The sequence below is a fragment of the Sceloporus occidentalis genome, unplaced genomic scaffold, assembly GCF_023333645.1.
Source record: "Sceloporus occidentalis isolate IW3139 unplaced genomic scaffold, rSceOcc1.0.p SCAF_13, whole genome shotgun sequence".
Lineage (NCBI taxonomy): Eukaryota > Metazoa > Chordata > Lepidosauria > Squamata > Phrynosomatidae > Sceloporus > Sceloporus occidentalis.
Genome location: NW_028316993.1, coordinates 18,948,289 through 18,962,813, shown reverse-complemented (window position 1 = coordinate 18,962,813; position 14,525 = coordinate 18,948,289). Strand labels below are relative to the sequence as shown.

The 14,525-nt window shown below is 48.6% G+C and overlaps 2 protein-coding genes across 5 annotated transcripts; one reads left to right on the top strand and one right to left on the bottom strand.

The window, feature by feature from the left end:
• Positions 1–325: 325 nt before the first annotated feature.
• LOC149305141 (transmembrane protein 222-like) lies at positions 326–5,076 on the bottom strand. The gene is made up of 4 exons (XM_089478674.1): positions 4,826–5,076; positions 3,513–3,597; positions 1,768–1,799; positions 326–1,031 (listed from the first exon to the last, which is right to left on the bottom strand). Exons 1-4 carry the CDS (start codon positions 4,963–4,965, stop codon positions 926–928), a joined length of 363 nt encoding a protein of 120 aa, XP_089334800.1. The 5' UTR covers positions 4,966–5,076; the 3' UTR covers positions 326–925.
• A 406-nt stretch (positions 5,077–5,482) lies between these two features.
• Positions 5,483–14,057, top strand: LOC149305140 (uncharacterized). Of its 4 annotated transcripts, XM_089479381.1 has the most exons (19): positions 5,535–5,550; positions 6,664–6,811; positions 6,918–6,980; positions 7,087–7,149; positions 7,256–7,318; positions 7,420–7,490; positions 7,882–7,960; positions 8,194–8,249; positions 8,539–8,590; positions 8,670–8,720; positions 8,848–8,912; positions 9,452–9,530; positions 10,849–10,904; positions 10,979–11,060; positions 12,190–12,323; positions 12,419–12,548; positions 12,652–12,821; positions 12,938–13,024; positions 13,135–14,057. In XM_089479381.1, the coding sequence occupies exons 2-18, from the start codon at positions 6,785–6,787 to the stop codon at positions 13,017–13,019; spliced, it is 1,323 nt and encodes a 440-aa protein (XP_089335507.1). In that variant the 5' UTR covers positions 5,535–5,550; positions 6,664–6,784; the 3' UTR covers positions 13,020–13,024; positions 13,135–14,057. The 4 variants fall into 4 exon arrangements, 3 of the variants coding, with proteins under 3 accessions (XP_089335508.1, XP_089335509.1, XP_089335507.1); XR_016271903.1 differs by lacking the exon at positions 12,652–12,821 and having other exon boundaries at positions 5,483–6,811; positions 13,135–13,146; XM_089479382.1 differs by lacking the exon at positions 8,670–8,720 and having other exon boundaries at positions 5,483–6,811.
• The last annotated feature ends 468 nt before the right edge of the window (positions 14,058–14,525 follow it).

Genomic DNA, 14,525 nt, shown 5'->3' with positions numbered 1-14,525 from the left:
CTCCTATGTCCTCATTGTTGCAGGTGGCTCCCTTTTGCACCTGGATGAGCGTCTTCCGGAGACAGAACGCACTTTGCCCCGGGGAGAAGGAGAAGCTTCCCCCCAGGCCCCCCTCCACCATGTTTCTCCTAATAAGAGTTGCCATGTCTTCCGTAACAGTTGCCAGTTTGATCAGTGTAAACAGAAGGATGGGGGGCGAGTGCAGTAAACCACAGGTATCTGCCACCCTCTCTCTCTTTTTCGCCAGGGGCCAACGGGGAAGCGCAGGCTGAGAGATGGCGCCAAAGAAGCCCCAGGACAAGAAGGCCGTGCCCAGTTTGGCGCAGACACCCCTAAAGCATTTTATTCTTTTGGTTTTGCAAAGATACCAAGAAGGGCCATGTACAGTGACCATGTGGACCTCTACATACGGATGGATGCAAGTCCCCAAATCTCTCATTGCTGGACATATAATTTAGGTCTGATGAAAATTGCAAACCCACAAGGGGACCAAGTTCCCTTCACTATAATGTGACATTTTCACAATTAGACACAGAAGATCTAGCCGTACACCCTGCTGATTTTTACTGGCTAGCAGGCATGTTTATATTAGCAACATGTCTGTTGACCAGAAATAAGACCATCCTTTTATGAAGCCCTTTGAAAAATTATGGCAAAGGCATGGTTCCTGTTGTATTCCATCCCATTCCCAAAACTGTGTAAATATCCCTTAAAACACGAGGGTTTAATGTCACTTTATACTACGTCTGTAGAAGAGGATTTATATCCATGAAAGCTCATGCTAAAATAAAAATAAGTTAGTCTTGAAGGTGCTGCTATATTCTTTTTCCCACTTGCCCTCCCTTCCGCCTTTTTATCCTTTAGAGAATAACAGGTTTTTTCCTAGTTCTGCAGGTATATATGCGCTCCAAGCTGAGTGTTGACGTCACCTCACCATACGGTGCTTGTACTCCTCAGAAGCATCATGCACCGCAGTATCCCAAGCATTAGGGCCACACGTATACACTTTACTGGGATCCAGCTTCCAGTATCTGAGAAAAGAAAAGAGAACTAAAGATTCTAGTTCGCATGTGGTGTTCTGTAACTGACTCTTTGTCCCATCTTCCTCTTTTATGGATTATGTTCTCTTCTATTAAAATATTTCCCGACTGAGATTTTCCAATGGCAAGGTGCGGATAAATACGAGAGCAGGGTTATAGCAACAGAAAAACAAGAAAGGTCATGAAGTTTTAAGAGATGCATTATATATCCTTTGCTGATGGAGCTCAGATACATAATCCCCCCTGCCAAAAGCAAAACTGAATTCAGAACACTGTGTCAGTTTTTGACAGAATGTACACGCAGTACAGCGATAAATTCTCTTCATAACATAATCACAATCCAGTATACAATATTATGGTTACAGTGAAAATTCAGACAGCTATGAGTTTGTTTGTTATGAAGAGATTTAATGTTGCACTCCCCATAAGGGACCTCTCTCTCTCTTCTAAACTGAATATTTGCATCTTACAAGTTACAACCTAGCATGCAACTCTTAAATCTTTTTATCCTCAGAAAATCTACTTACAAACGAATGTATTAGGATTTGGAGAGGTTGTTAAATTATTTAATTTATAACTGCTTTTCTCTCACAAATATGGCCAAAAGTGGCTCACATATGAGTTTTAAAAAGCTACATGAATAAAAAATTAGTAGTAAAAAACCCCACACAATTAAATAAGATTTGAAATTACATTAATTCATTTTGGTTAAATAAGGAGTACTTACTTCACAGGCTTTCCAAAAGCCATGTTGTCCTCCTAAAGGGAAGGGAAATAAACAGTGCACTTCAATAAGAGAGCACCATAAACATGAAGATACTCATGCGTATCTCTGATTAGAACACCTCAAGAGTAGCAGACTTAAACAAAATAAGAAAGCCACTTCCCACCGCCAGCTTCATGTTGTCTTCTTCCAATTCTACAATGAATCTCACAGTAAGACTGTCTTCTTTTCATGATAGCCTACCTCATCCTGGACCTCTTTAGATGTCTTAGGACTTGAACCACCCACCTCCCCAGATGACATGGCCAGTGAGAATTGTAGATCAACACATCTGGAAGGAATCAAGTTGGAACAGGCTAGTCTAAAGAGAACTGCTGCACGTCAGTCTTTTTTAGACCTTATCTGCAACATTAAACAGGAAAATAAACAATTCTAGGAAACCCTTTTCATCTTCATTTCATTATTAAGTCTACCTGCTTACCTGGCATAATCTTAACAGCCTTACTTTTTGCTTGCTAACAGGCACATAAAAGACTGCCCTCTCAAGTTCAAATGTTCCTATATAAGAGAGACCTACAGCTGGATCATGTTCTAGTATGGCCTCCTGTCAAATTTTCAGCATGTGATCCCCTCCTCACAATCTATGATAAAGTGCTCTCTTCCCACTCTCCCACCATGAAGAACAAGATATGTTCCATTAGTTCCCAGACTATGGAATAGTCTGCCAGAGGAGATCTGTCTTGTTTCTAGCTTGGACTCGGTACAGACAGGCCTTTTGCGGCGTGCCCATGATGTGCTAGGGTTGCTCGAGGGCGGGGCATGCTAGGGCTGTGGGGCGTGTGAGGAGGGGATCACATGCTGAAAATTTGACAGGAGGCCATACTAGAACATGATCCAGCTGTAGGTCTCTCTTATATAGGAACAGCCGCGTGACACCAACCAGACAGGACAAGTAACAGTCATATTGCAGCTGCGCCACTTCCAAATGGTGTCACCATGCCATCTCTGGCACTTTGCTGTCTCGCAGCAGCACTGGGAAAAGGAGCTGCTTCCGGGTGCTCCTTTTTTGCTGCGCAGCAGCACCGCACAATTTGTTTGCTGCTGCGCTCCTGCAGAGCAAAGAGAGGCCCCGGGGAGGCGCCTCTTTTTGGCGTTCTGAACCGCGCCTTAGACAGCTTTAAAAGGGCTGTCAAGACAGATCTCTTCTGGCAGGCCTTCCCCAAATAGCAATCCCGGCCTCACACCCAATATGTTTACCCCATCGACTGCCCTGTGCCTAATCCCTCATTGTCTATTTTAACTGGATTATTCTATTTTTAGATTATTTTAAAATTTCATTGTTTAATTCTGTTTTAGGGCAGGGAGGGAAGGGGATATTGGGATTTTGTATGGAGTTAATATGTAAGCCGCCTTGATTATCTTTGATAGAGAGGCAGGATACAAATAAAAATTATTATTATTATTATTATTATTATTATTATTATTATTATGTTTTCTCCAAATGTAACTGATTCCTGTGTAAGCCAAGAAACAGACAAATAGGTCTGAGCAGTGGAGGATCACCTCCAGGGAATGGTCCATGTGTGCATGACTCAAGCATGACTATGTGATCCACACACAGCCCCAATGTACTGCAATTAGGCCTGCAATCAAGCTAAAATGTCCTGGATGAGTGTGGGCTGCTTCAGTCCCACAGGGTACAGTTTCCCTCTGCCAAGCTGATGCTTCAAGAACAAACTTCTACTTACAGAGACGTAGTAAGGGCCTGCAAAGTCCCGGATGACTCCGGCTGATGTACATATCCCCATGTGACCGATGATGGGGAAGAGCCATCTGCAGAAAGAAAGCAGGTTGAGATACCCTGCACTCTCCATCTTGAAAACAAAAGGCTGCTTCTGAAAAGATGAAGAAGAGACTATCCTATGAACAAAATAGTACAGGAAAATGATAGACAAGGCTGCCCACAAAGGACAGCAGGTCCTCTTTCTAGTTGTAACTGAGCCATTAAATTCACTAATGACCACAATTCAGTTATTCTCTCTCAGCCCAAAGTATGTCACATGCTTGTGATGAGAAAAAGGGGCAAGGGAGCTCATTGGAAGAAGGCTGGGATAGAAATATAACTATAGTGGCCCCTTGTTATCCGCTGGGGTTTGGATCCAAGATCCCCCATCTGTGGATAAGAAAAGCCCTGGATGCTCAAGTCCCATTAAATGTCATGACATAGCAAAAGGGTGTCCCTTATAAGAGATGGACAATCAAGGTTTGATATTCGAAATGTATGCTTTTTTGAACATTTTCAGAATCCGTGTATAAAAAGTCTGTGTATAAGAAGGGCCGACTGTAACACAAAAAGAGCTCTTTCTTCAAAGCACTGATGGGTCCCTGCATGGCTAGACAGACACACAAGGGCAAGAGAGGCTTGGAACCTCTGTCAACTGCTTTGCGAACTATGCGCCAGCCTTACTACTAAGAGGAGCAAGTGCAGTGCAACAGTGAGAGCATGAGCCTGAAGCGGCAGGCCCCAAAACTCAGCAACCATCCCATGGGCCACAGGCGGTCTGCCACATCTTGCCTGATGAAGAAGAGGCCCATGGAGCCTCGAAAGCTTGCAACAAGCCTACTCTGCATTTCGGTTGGCCAATAAAGGTATCACTGGAGGGGGAGGGGGGGTGTTTGCATTCGTTAAAGGGCCAAGGCAGCTAGCCCTGGATGTGCCTGGTCCAGGCAGGCACCTTCTTTGTATGCCCGCCTGTGCCTGGCTTCACTCGGCCAAAGGCATCTGCGGAAGCAGACTGCAGTCTAGGAACGTCTTTCCAGGAGCCTCGAGGGACTACAGCAGCGGTCCCCAAACTCTGCCCTTTAAGAGATTTCGGACTTCCGCTCCCAGAAGCCTCTGCCATCTTGGCCAACAGCCGGGAATTGGCGCTGTGCACACAATGGATGAACCAAGGCTGCATCCGCACTGGAGAAATAACCCGGTTTGGCCTCGCTGTAACTCGCTGCCTGGCCCAAGGCTATGGAAGGCTGGGAGCTGGAGTAGATGCAGCCCAGGACTCACGTGAGGACGGGGATGGGCGTCCAGACGACGCAGTACGGGAAGCGGCACCGCTCCGGCTCCAGCCCGCTCCCTCCGACGCCGACCGCGATGCCGCCCGGAAACTGCTTCATCTTCCCCACCTCGACCTCCTCTTCCTCCATTACCAGGAGGCGGGGAGAAGGCCGAGGCGGCCGGGAGGACGTGACGTCACTTCCTGGATACGGGCGCCCGGGGGCGAGGTCGCTTCCTGGATACGGGCGCCGGGTTTTGACGTCACCTCCTGTATACAGGCGCCCGGGCGATGTTGCGTCCTGGATACGGGCGTCGGACCCAGGAAGTGACGTCACCGCCGGCGCCCGTATCCAGGACGCAACATCGCCCGGGCGCCTGTATACAGGAGGTGACGTCACTTCCTGGATCCGGGCGCTGGCACACCTTGGGAATTGTAGTTTTATTGTTGGTACCAGAGTTTCCCTGGCATTGAAGGCTCACTGCCCCACAAAACGTAACTGATTTCTCAAAGGCCCCAAAACAGACTGCAGAAATAATCCACTTTGAGGCAGTTTAAGCTGCCCTGGCTCAGTGCTGGGAACTGTAGTTCATTGTGGCCCCAGAGCTCTCTCTCTCTCTCTCGGAGAGAGAAGGCTCAATATCCCCACAAAACTCTGGAAACTGGGCCCCAAAACACATCCTGCTACAGAACTGCCCTGACTCAAGGCGAGGGAACTGTGAGGACTCTGGTTCTTGTGAGATGTTTAGCCTTATTCTCTGGCACCAAAAGTCTGGTGTGGCCACAATGAACCACAGTGCAGTTCAAGCGGTTCCAAACCAGATGATTTCTGCCGTGTGCTTTTGTAATAGGATGTACCGGCCCCGTTGCCCCTAGCAACGCGGCTCTCTCCTCTGGGGCGGGGAGAGAGGGACAATAAAGCAGCCAAGCCGACTGGCAGGGGGCGTGGCCATGCAAATGAGTCCTCGCTGAGCATGATGGGAAGAGGAAAAATCCCATTTCCCCCCTTTTGCCCTCTTATTTCCCCCTCTTCTCCCAGGAATCTGGCTGGGCTCTTCCTTCCCCAAATGGACTCGCCTTTCCCATCCAGCCTAGAAGAGAGGAGCACTTTCAGGCCTTCTCCCTCCATTTTAAAAAGAGAATGGCAAGCAATTTCCCCAAAGGTGGTCCCACCCTCAGAAAACAACAGCCCTGCAAGGCTGGCCCCGAAACCTTACACAGCTCTTTACAAAGTAAAACAACCCAAATTCCCAGCAAAAGCCTGCCTTTGCAGCCTAAGAGCAAAGCCAAGACATTAAAATCGTAGCGTCTCTCAAGAGGCGAGTCAGAAGGCTTCCCTTACGTCTTAAAAAATGTAGACAGTTGAAATTTAATATACACTTCAAAATAAATGTTCATAGAATCATAGGAGAGTTGGAAGAGAGCGCAAGGGCCTGCCATGCAGGAACTCCCAATCAAAGCATCCCCAGCAGATGGCCATCTAGCCTCTGCTCAAAGACCTCCAAGGAAGGAGGCGCCACTACACTCCCAGGGTGTATTTCATTGTATTAAAACTTTATTATTCTGGCATTTAATATAAATGTAAACATTATTTTCAATGTTGATGACGGACGGTGGCCTCAGAACCCCTTCCAAATGCTATCAGGCCCCAACAGCCAGCGCTGCCTCTCCTCCTCCTCACCAAAGAGTTAATGCCTCCATTGAAGGGCATTGAGGCCTCAGGGAGGCTTATTATGGAGGGAATATCACTATCTTTGCAGGGAATATTGTTATATCTGGAGCATGTTCAGGGCTTCTAGGCAGCAAAGCCCAGAGAACCCTCTATCTAGCCTTGCTTTCCCTCACAAAGGTTCCGTATCTGCTCTGGAACCTGTTTGACTCCATTCTGGAACCCGGCTGTTGGAGACCAGCGGCTGCTTTCTGTGAGGCTCCTTGGCCTGGACTCAGGTCTCAGGCCTCCTCCATTGACCATGCCTGGCTTCAAGGACCGCATGAAAGTGAGTGAGGGCCAAAGGGCAGAGGCCAAGCGGTGGGAGGACAGTCAGGGCAGCCCTTCTTCTTCTCCCCTGGCTCTCCTTCATCGCCTCTCTTCTTTGCTTCCAGGCCTTCGGGAAACATATCAAGCCTCCTACACGGATCAAGCCTGACCCCAAGGGCTGCTTCGAAGTGAGTGAGGGCCGAAGAGCAGAGGCCAAGCGGTGGGAGGACAGCCAGGGCGCCCCTTCTTCTTCTCCCCTGGCTCTCCTTCATTGTCTCTCTCCTTTGCTTCCAGGCCGCCGGGGAACATATCAAGCCTCCTAAACGGACCAAGCCTGAACCCAAGGGCTTCGTCAGAGTGAGTGAAGGCCGAAGGGCAGAGGCCAAGCGGTGGGAGGACAGCCATGGCGCCCCTTCTTCTTCTCCCCTGGCTCTCCTTCATCGCCTCTCTCCTTTGCTTCCAGGCCATCAAGGAACATTTCAAGCCTCCTAAACGGACCAAGCCTGAACCCAAGGGCTTCGTCAAAGTGAGTGAGGGGCGAAGGGCAGAGGCCAAGCGAGGACAGCCATGGCGCTCCTTCTTCTTCTCCCCTGGCTCTCCTTCATCGTCTCTCTCCTTTCCTTGCAGGCCATGGGCAAACCTTTCCGTTGTATGTTCCAATGCGTAAAGCCCCAAAAGGAGGAGGACGATTGTCCAGGGTAAGGCCCCGTTTCCTTCCTTGCTCGCTTGCTTCCTGTCTTCTGTCTTTCTTTCCTTCCTTCCTTGTTCTAACCTTCCTTCCTTTCTTCCTTCTGGGACGTACTAAAACAAATGACTGTACTGTATTTGCCCAGAGAGAAACCATGCCTTCCATAGGGAACCATTACAATATACTTGCCAATCGCAAGTACTCTTCAATGATTCTCTGTGGGTGGCCAAATATCTCCCAATGACACCCTATGGGCCAGTATGGTTTCTTTATGGGCAGGTGTTCCCCAGTGATTCCCAATGGGCAAATATTCACCATTGATTCTCTATGGGCAAGGAAATAATAATATCATCATCATCAATAATAATAATACTCATCTCCTTCTCCTGTCCCTCTCTCAGTCTCCCACAAGTCAAGATCAGCTATGCTGACAAGGAGATCCCTGAGTCACTTGCATCGCGGAGCCGTATCTCTTTAACGGTAAGGAAAGATAGGCATCCCCCCCTTTTCCTCCCCTTTTCGGCCCAAATTCATCCTTCTTTTATCTTCATAGGATAGCAGGTGAATAGACCTTTCAACTCATGGGTAACAAAAGGGGAGGATGCGTCTCCCTTCTCCCCCTTTTTAGGGAAAGGCTTTTAGCCTCAGGGCCAACCCAAGACCATCCCTTTGTGGCCCATGGACTCTCCTTCACTTCTCTCCTTCTTTTGTAGGATTCGGAGAGCGATGGCTGTCCTGCAGAGGCTGATCTGGGGCCCAGGTCAGACAGGTAAGGGCTTCTCCGTTTGGGTCCTGGATGGGGACCAAATGACCGGCGCATGAAGAACTCTCCGCAAGTGGCCTTTCCACTTTGTTCCATGGCCTGTTCCTGTCTTTCTTTCCTTCCTTCTTTCCTTTGTTTTTTCTGTCTTTCCTTCCTTCCTTGTTTCTTTCCCTTTCCCTTCCATCCTTCTCCCTTCCCTTCCTTTCTTTCTTTCCCTCTTTCTTCCTACTGGGACTGAGAGGGTGATGATGATGATGATGATGATGATACTATCATATTCCTGTCTGTATTTCAGTTTGGAGGGGATCCCTGAAATGCTTGAGGCAGAGAGCCTTCCCTCTTTGATGGTAATGTAATAAAGTCCTTTCCCCCTTTTCCCTCTTTATTGGAGGACTGTCCAAACTCATTCTTCTTTTTCCTTGATAGGAAAAAAATGAAGAGATGGAAGCCGCAGGGAAAGGAAAAGATGAGGAGAAGGTGAATAACTCTTTGGGCTCATGGGTAACAAAAGGGGGAAACTGGGGGGGAGGCTTTTAGGGTCAGGGCCACCCCAAGGCCACCCCTTGTGTCCCATGGTCTCTCTTTCACTTCTCTTTATCTATAGGATTTGGGCAGCCATGATCCCTGTCCTCCACAGGCAGAACCTAATCCTACACCCGCTTCGGACAGGTGAGTCCTTATGTCCCCGCAAGCGGCCTTTCCAGAACATCATTCTGGCCCCAGTTATTTCATGGTCTTTTTCCTTCCTTCCTTCCTTCCTTCCCTTCTATCATTCCCCATCCCCTCCTTCTTTCCTTCCTTCTTTCTTTGCTTCCTTTTTCTTACTGTCCTTGTTTCCTTCCTTCCTTCCCCTTTCCTTCCCCTCCTTCCTCTTTTCCTTCCTTTTTTACCTTGCTCCTTCCTTTCATTCCTCCCTCCCTCTTTCCTTCCTTCTTTTCCCCTCCCTTTCTTTTCCACCTCTTTCCTCCCTCTCTCCCTCATTCTTTTTCTTCCTTTCCCCCCTTCCCTTCCTTTCTTTTCCTTGAACCCTTCTCTCTCTCCCACCCTCCTTTCTTCCTTCTTCCCTGCTTTCTTCTCTTTCTCTGCCTTTCCCCTTCTCTCCTTCTTCCTTCCTTCCTGCCCTCTTTCTTTCTTTCCTTCCTTCCTTCTTACTGTGACTGAGGGATAATGATGATGATGATGATATTCTTTTCCTGTCCCTATTTCAGTTTGCCACAACCACAGGTGACCCATGCAGAGGAAACCATCTCTGAGACGCTTGTACTAGAGAGTATTTCCTCTTTGACGGTAATTAAAGGGTCCCCCCTTTTCCCCCCCTTTTCTGTCCAAATTCTGTCCAAATCTATTCTTCTTTCATCTTAATACGATGACCATGAAGTTAAGGAAGCCCCAATGGGGGCTGCAGGGAAAGAAAAAGATGGGGAGGAGGGGAGTCATAGAACCCAAGGGCCTTGATCCAGTCCAACCCCCTTCTTCTGCCATGCAGGAACTCTCTATCAAAGCAGGCCCATTGACAGATAGATGGCCATGCAGCCTCTGTTTAAAGACCTCTAAGGAAGGAGACTTCACCACAGTCTCTCAGGAAGGAGTGTGTTCCACTGTCAAACAGCCCTTACTACTCCTAATGTTGAGCTGGAATCCCTTTTCCTGTACCTTGCCTCCCTTGCTGCATTGGGTCCTATTCTCTGGAGCAGCAGAAAACAAGCTTGCTCCCTCTTCAGTAGGGCATCCCTTTAATATTTAAACAGGACTGTCATATCACCTCTTAACCTGCTCTTCTCCAGGCTAAACATCCCCAGCACCTTAAGTCTCTCCTCATAGGGCTTCATGGTTTCCAGACCCATCACCATTTCACTCGCCCTCCTTTGGACACATGGCTCCAATTTCTCAATGTCCTTCTTGAATTATTTTGCCCAGAACTGGACACAGTGCTATTCCAGGTGGAGCTTGACCGAAGCAGAATAGAGTGGCACTATGACTTCTCTTGATCTAGAGACTATATTTCTATTGATGCAGCCTAAAATCGCATTGGCCTTTTTAGCTGCTGCGTCGCACTGTAGACTCACATTCAACTTGTGGTCTAATCTAGAACTCCTACATACCTTTCACAGGTATAAGTCTCCTTAAGCCAGGTGTCTCCCATCCTATTGAAATATTGGAAGGGATGTCATGTTGAGGAGGGAGCAAGCTTGTTTTCTGCTGCTCCAGAGACTACAGTGGATGCAAACTACAGGAAAGGAGATTCCACCTCAACATTAGGAGGAACATCCTGACAGTAAGAGCTGTTTGACAGTGGAACAGACTCCATCAATGGAGATTTGGGTGGAGTCTCCTTCCTTGGAGGTTTTTAAGCAGAGGCTGGATGGCCATCTGTCAATGGGGATGCTTTGATTATGAGTTCCTGCATGGCAGAAGAATGGGATTGGACTGGGTCAGGGCCCTTCTTGGGGTCTCTTCCAACTCTATGAGTCTATATTTGTGCATTTCATTGTTCCACCCTAAAGAACTCTGAAGAACTCATAGGTAACAAAAGGGCCACCCCAAGAAGACTCCCTTGTACCCCATGTTCTCCCTCTCACTTCTCTCCCCCTCTGTTTGTTTCTAGGATTCAAGCGCCGGTCTTTGTCCCATAGAGGCTGATCCTGGGCCCAGGGCAGACAGGTAAGGTCTTCTGTCCAAAGGGCCGAATGACCAGCGGTGCATTTGTCTCATGGCCTTTTCCTGCTCCGTTTCAGGGTCCCAGAACCTCAGGAGAGACGCTCCGATGAACAGCACGTTGGTCAGGAGTTTCATGGGCATCATAGTGGCACTATCCTGGTAAGGAAGGAAGGAGACCCTTAAAGAAACATTGGCTTCTTTCTCTTCTTCCCACTCCTTTCCTCTTTGGTCTTCTGCCTACATTTCTGTCTCACCTGCTCTTCTTCTGCTCATCTCTTTCCTCTCCTTCCTCTTCGTTCTCCTTCCTTAATTCCTTCTGCCCATCATTCACCTCCTCAGTCTTTCTAAACCCTACTCTTACCTTTATATCCTCCTTGAAAGCTCTTTCCTACTTCCTCTGGCCTTCTTCTCACATCCTCCACACCCTTTTCATACTTACTCAGATCCGTCTCCCTTTTTACCTTTTCTGCGTTCTCACATACTTTCTCGCCTTCCCTATCAATCTCTCTCCTTTCGTTCTGCGTGTTTCTCTCTCAAGATCCCTTCTCTCTCCTTCATTTCTCTCCCTTCCACCCTCCTGGTCCCTTAATCTCCTTCTCTTCTCTTCCTCTTCCTCTTCCCTTTCCCCTTCTTTCCCCTCTTCTCTATACTAGAATATATTCATCCCATCTTCTATCCTGTTTGACATGTCCTTCATTCCTCTTTCCTAGTTTTCCCTTCTTCATCATTAGTACATTATTATTATCATCATCATTACTATTATTACATCTTTCCAGTTTCCCTCCCAATCCTGGACTGCCTCCTTCCAATCTTCTTGCCAAGAGCTTCTAGGTTTTCATCTCTCAAAGTTTTATCTGCCAATCCTTTATTTGAAGGTTTGTATATTCCTTCATTGGGATTTTTTTTTTTAAACACTTCTTTATTACAAGTCACCCATGTTTTGGAAGCTAGGCTCCTCTCCTTAAAAACGCCACTTTGGGGCTTTCGGAAACAGTTTGCTTTGACGCTTCCTCCAGGTCCTCTGCAGTGGCTTCCTAATAAAATGGTCTGGGAATTCTTTATGCAGCTTGTCTTTCTGAGACCAAAGGTAAGCGTGGAAACCGAAATGAGCATTAAAACCTTTGAGACACAATAGGTTTTCCCCTCTTTTTAGAGTTATCCAACCCAAAACCCACATTAGAGAGCAGGCCCGATAGGAAGGCAGGACATGTGCCCAAGGCTTGTCACATCCGGCAACAGGCGGGAGTCACCTCCTTTTCCCTGCTGCTGTCTTTTTCCCTCCTGACAGACGGAGGCGGACATACATCTGATGTGTCAGACCTACCTCACTTGCTCCAGAGAAACGAAGAGGGCGCTGGCAGACACCGTTGCATCCAACTATTTGGACGTGTTTCTGCAGCATTTCCTGAACTCAAAAGAAACGTAGGCGGCTTCCCCCTCCCAGGAGCCCCCCATTTCCCTCCCGGGGTCTGGGGGGTCTGGCAGGGATGCCATTGGCTCTCCTTCCCTTTCTCTAGGGCCTGCGATGAGTTCACCTATGCAGTCTTCACTTCACCCGAGTGCAACCTAGACATCTGCATGAAAACCTTGTTTCTCAAACTGAATGAATACCAGATTCATTACAGCAAGGAACTGCCTTTGGCCAAGGTAAGGGTCTGACCCTCGCAGGGCTCATCCGCAAGGTAGGAAACCCAAGGTAGTTTCCCATCTGCAAGTGACCCTCCTACAGAAAACCTGCTTCTCTCCTCAGGTGAAGGCGCTCAGAGGGATCAGGGCCATTGTAACGGAGCACAGCAGCATCCAGGGCCTGAAGTACTGGCTGGAGGTCCACTTTGTGACCCTGGCCAATGTCTTGATCAGACAGTTCCAACTCAAGGAGCATGGGACCATCGACAAGGCCAAAGCGGGCCTGATCCCAGGGTCCGTTGGCTGCAAGGCAGGGCTGGGGCAGGAGTGGCCAGTGGGCTGGATGCAGGGATACAGACCAGCCCTGAACCAACCCTCTTTTCTGTCCCCTCTCTCTCTCTCTCCTGCAGGGAAGTAATTGATATTTTGACGATCCTGGTCCAGAGGCTGGACCTGGTGCAGAGCATGAGGTGCAAGCTCTACTCTATATGAATGCGGTGAGTCTGGGTTCCTTCCCTCTCTTTCTCTCTCTCTCTGTCTGGGGGATGGCTTTCCCTTAAAAGGGGAAGACTCACGAATAAAAGGCATCTCTCCTTCCCCTGCGCAGGACTGAACAGCCATCGCTTCCACCTGCGCTGTGCCTCCGCCCAAAAGGACCTCCATCCCCAGCCTCCGGCCGTGGCCTAAGAAGTCCCAGAAGACTCCCCTAAGGACTCCCTGCTGCTCTGGGCGAAGGCAAGAATGCCATCATGCGGCCTTTCCACGCCGTTGCCACTCGGACGCTGGGTGCGGACATTTCCCCTTTTGGGGCAGGACAATCCCAGTTCCCCCCCGGTTTAAAATGTCCCATCCAAGTCGAGCCGCCGGTCCCAGGTTCCAGTGGCGGTGAGCGCTAGAAGCCAAAGCCCCGTCTGGATGGAGCTCTGGGGCTTCAACTCCCAGAGTCCAGCTGGGTTCTTTGAGCGCTGGCTGGGATCAAATCCCCACTCTGCCAAGGAAGCCAGAGGGAGGAAGGAAGAGAGGACTACATCTCCCAGCAGCCTCTGCCCACCATCCCCTTCCTGACACTGCTGGTCAGTTGTATGGGCTCCCCGAAACACCTGCTTCCTCCCATTGCTCCCCTTTCCTTCTCCTCTCTCCTCCCCCTCTTTCCTTTTCTTCTTTCCTTTCCCTCTTTCCTTCCCCTTTCCCCCTCCCTTTCCTTTCCCTCATTCCTCCCCTCCCCTTCCTTTCCTTTCCCTCTTCCCCTTCATCTCCTTCCTCCCCTGGCTCTCCTTCCTCCTCTTTCCTGTCTTTCCTCCTCTTCTTTCTCCTCTTTCTCTTTCCTCCCTTATACATCCTTCCTTCCTTTTTCTTTCCTTTTTCCTTTCCTTCCCTCCTTTCTTCTTTCTTCCCTCCCTCCTTCCTTCCTTCTCTTTTTTCCCTTCCAGCTTTCTTTCTCCTTCCTTCCTTCTTCATTTCCTCCTTTTTTTCTTTCCATCTTTCTTTCTTTCCCTCCTTCCTTTCCTTCCTTCCTTCTTTTTTCTCCTCCCTCTCCACTCTCCCTTCCTCCCCTCATTCCTTCTTTCCTTTTTACTTCCTGCCTTCACTCCTTCCTTGCTTTCCTCCATCCCTTCTTTCCTTCCCTTCACTCTTCCCTGCCTCTCTACCTTCCTTTTTACTGCCTTCCCTCCTTTCCTTCCTCCCTCCCTTCCTTCCTTCCTTTCCCTTCTTTCTTTCAAATCATTCCTTCCCTCCATACTTCCTTTCTATTTCCTTCCTTCCCTTCCTTCCTCCCTTTCTACCACTTTCCTTCCTTCCCTCCTTCCTTCCTTGTTTCCTTCCTTATTTCCATCACTCCTTCCCTCCTTCCTATACCTTCGTTTCTTCCTTCCCTTCCCTTCTTCCTTCCCGCTTTCTTTCTTTCTTTCTTTCTTTCTTTCCTTCCTCCCTCTTCCCTTCCTCCCTTCCTCCCTTCCCTCCCTCCTTCTTCCCTTTTTCTCTTCCTTGCTTCCTCCT

Excerpts from the sequence above, each read along its gene's own strand:
- LOC149305140 (XM_089479381.1), top strand. The coding sequence starts at position 6,785 with ATGCCTGGCTTCAAGGACCGCATGAAA. Across the intron at positions 8,591-8,669 it reads AGAGCCTTCCCTCTTTGATG|GAAAAAAATGAAGAGATGGA; the intron begins GTAATGTAATAA and ends TTTCCTTGATAG. Across the intron at positions 9,531-10,848 it reads AGAGTATTTCCTCTTTGACG|GATTCAAGCGCCGGTCTTTG; the intron begins GTAATTAAAGGG and ends GTTTGTTTCTAG.
- LOC149305141 (XM_089478674.1), bottom strand. The coding sequence starts at position 4,965 with ATGGAGGAAGAGGAGGTCGAGGTGGGGAAGATGAAGCAGTTTCCGGGC. Across the intron at positions 1,800-3,512 it reads CAGGCCCTTACTACGTCTCT|GAGGACAACATGGCTTTTGG; the intron begins GTAAGTAGAAGT and ends CCTTCCCTTTAG. Across the intron at positions 1,032-1,767 it reads GCTTTTGGAAAGCCTGTGAA|ATACTGGAAGCTGGATCCCA; the intron begins GTAAGTACTCCT and ends TTCTTTTCTCAG.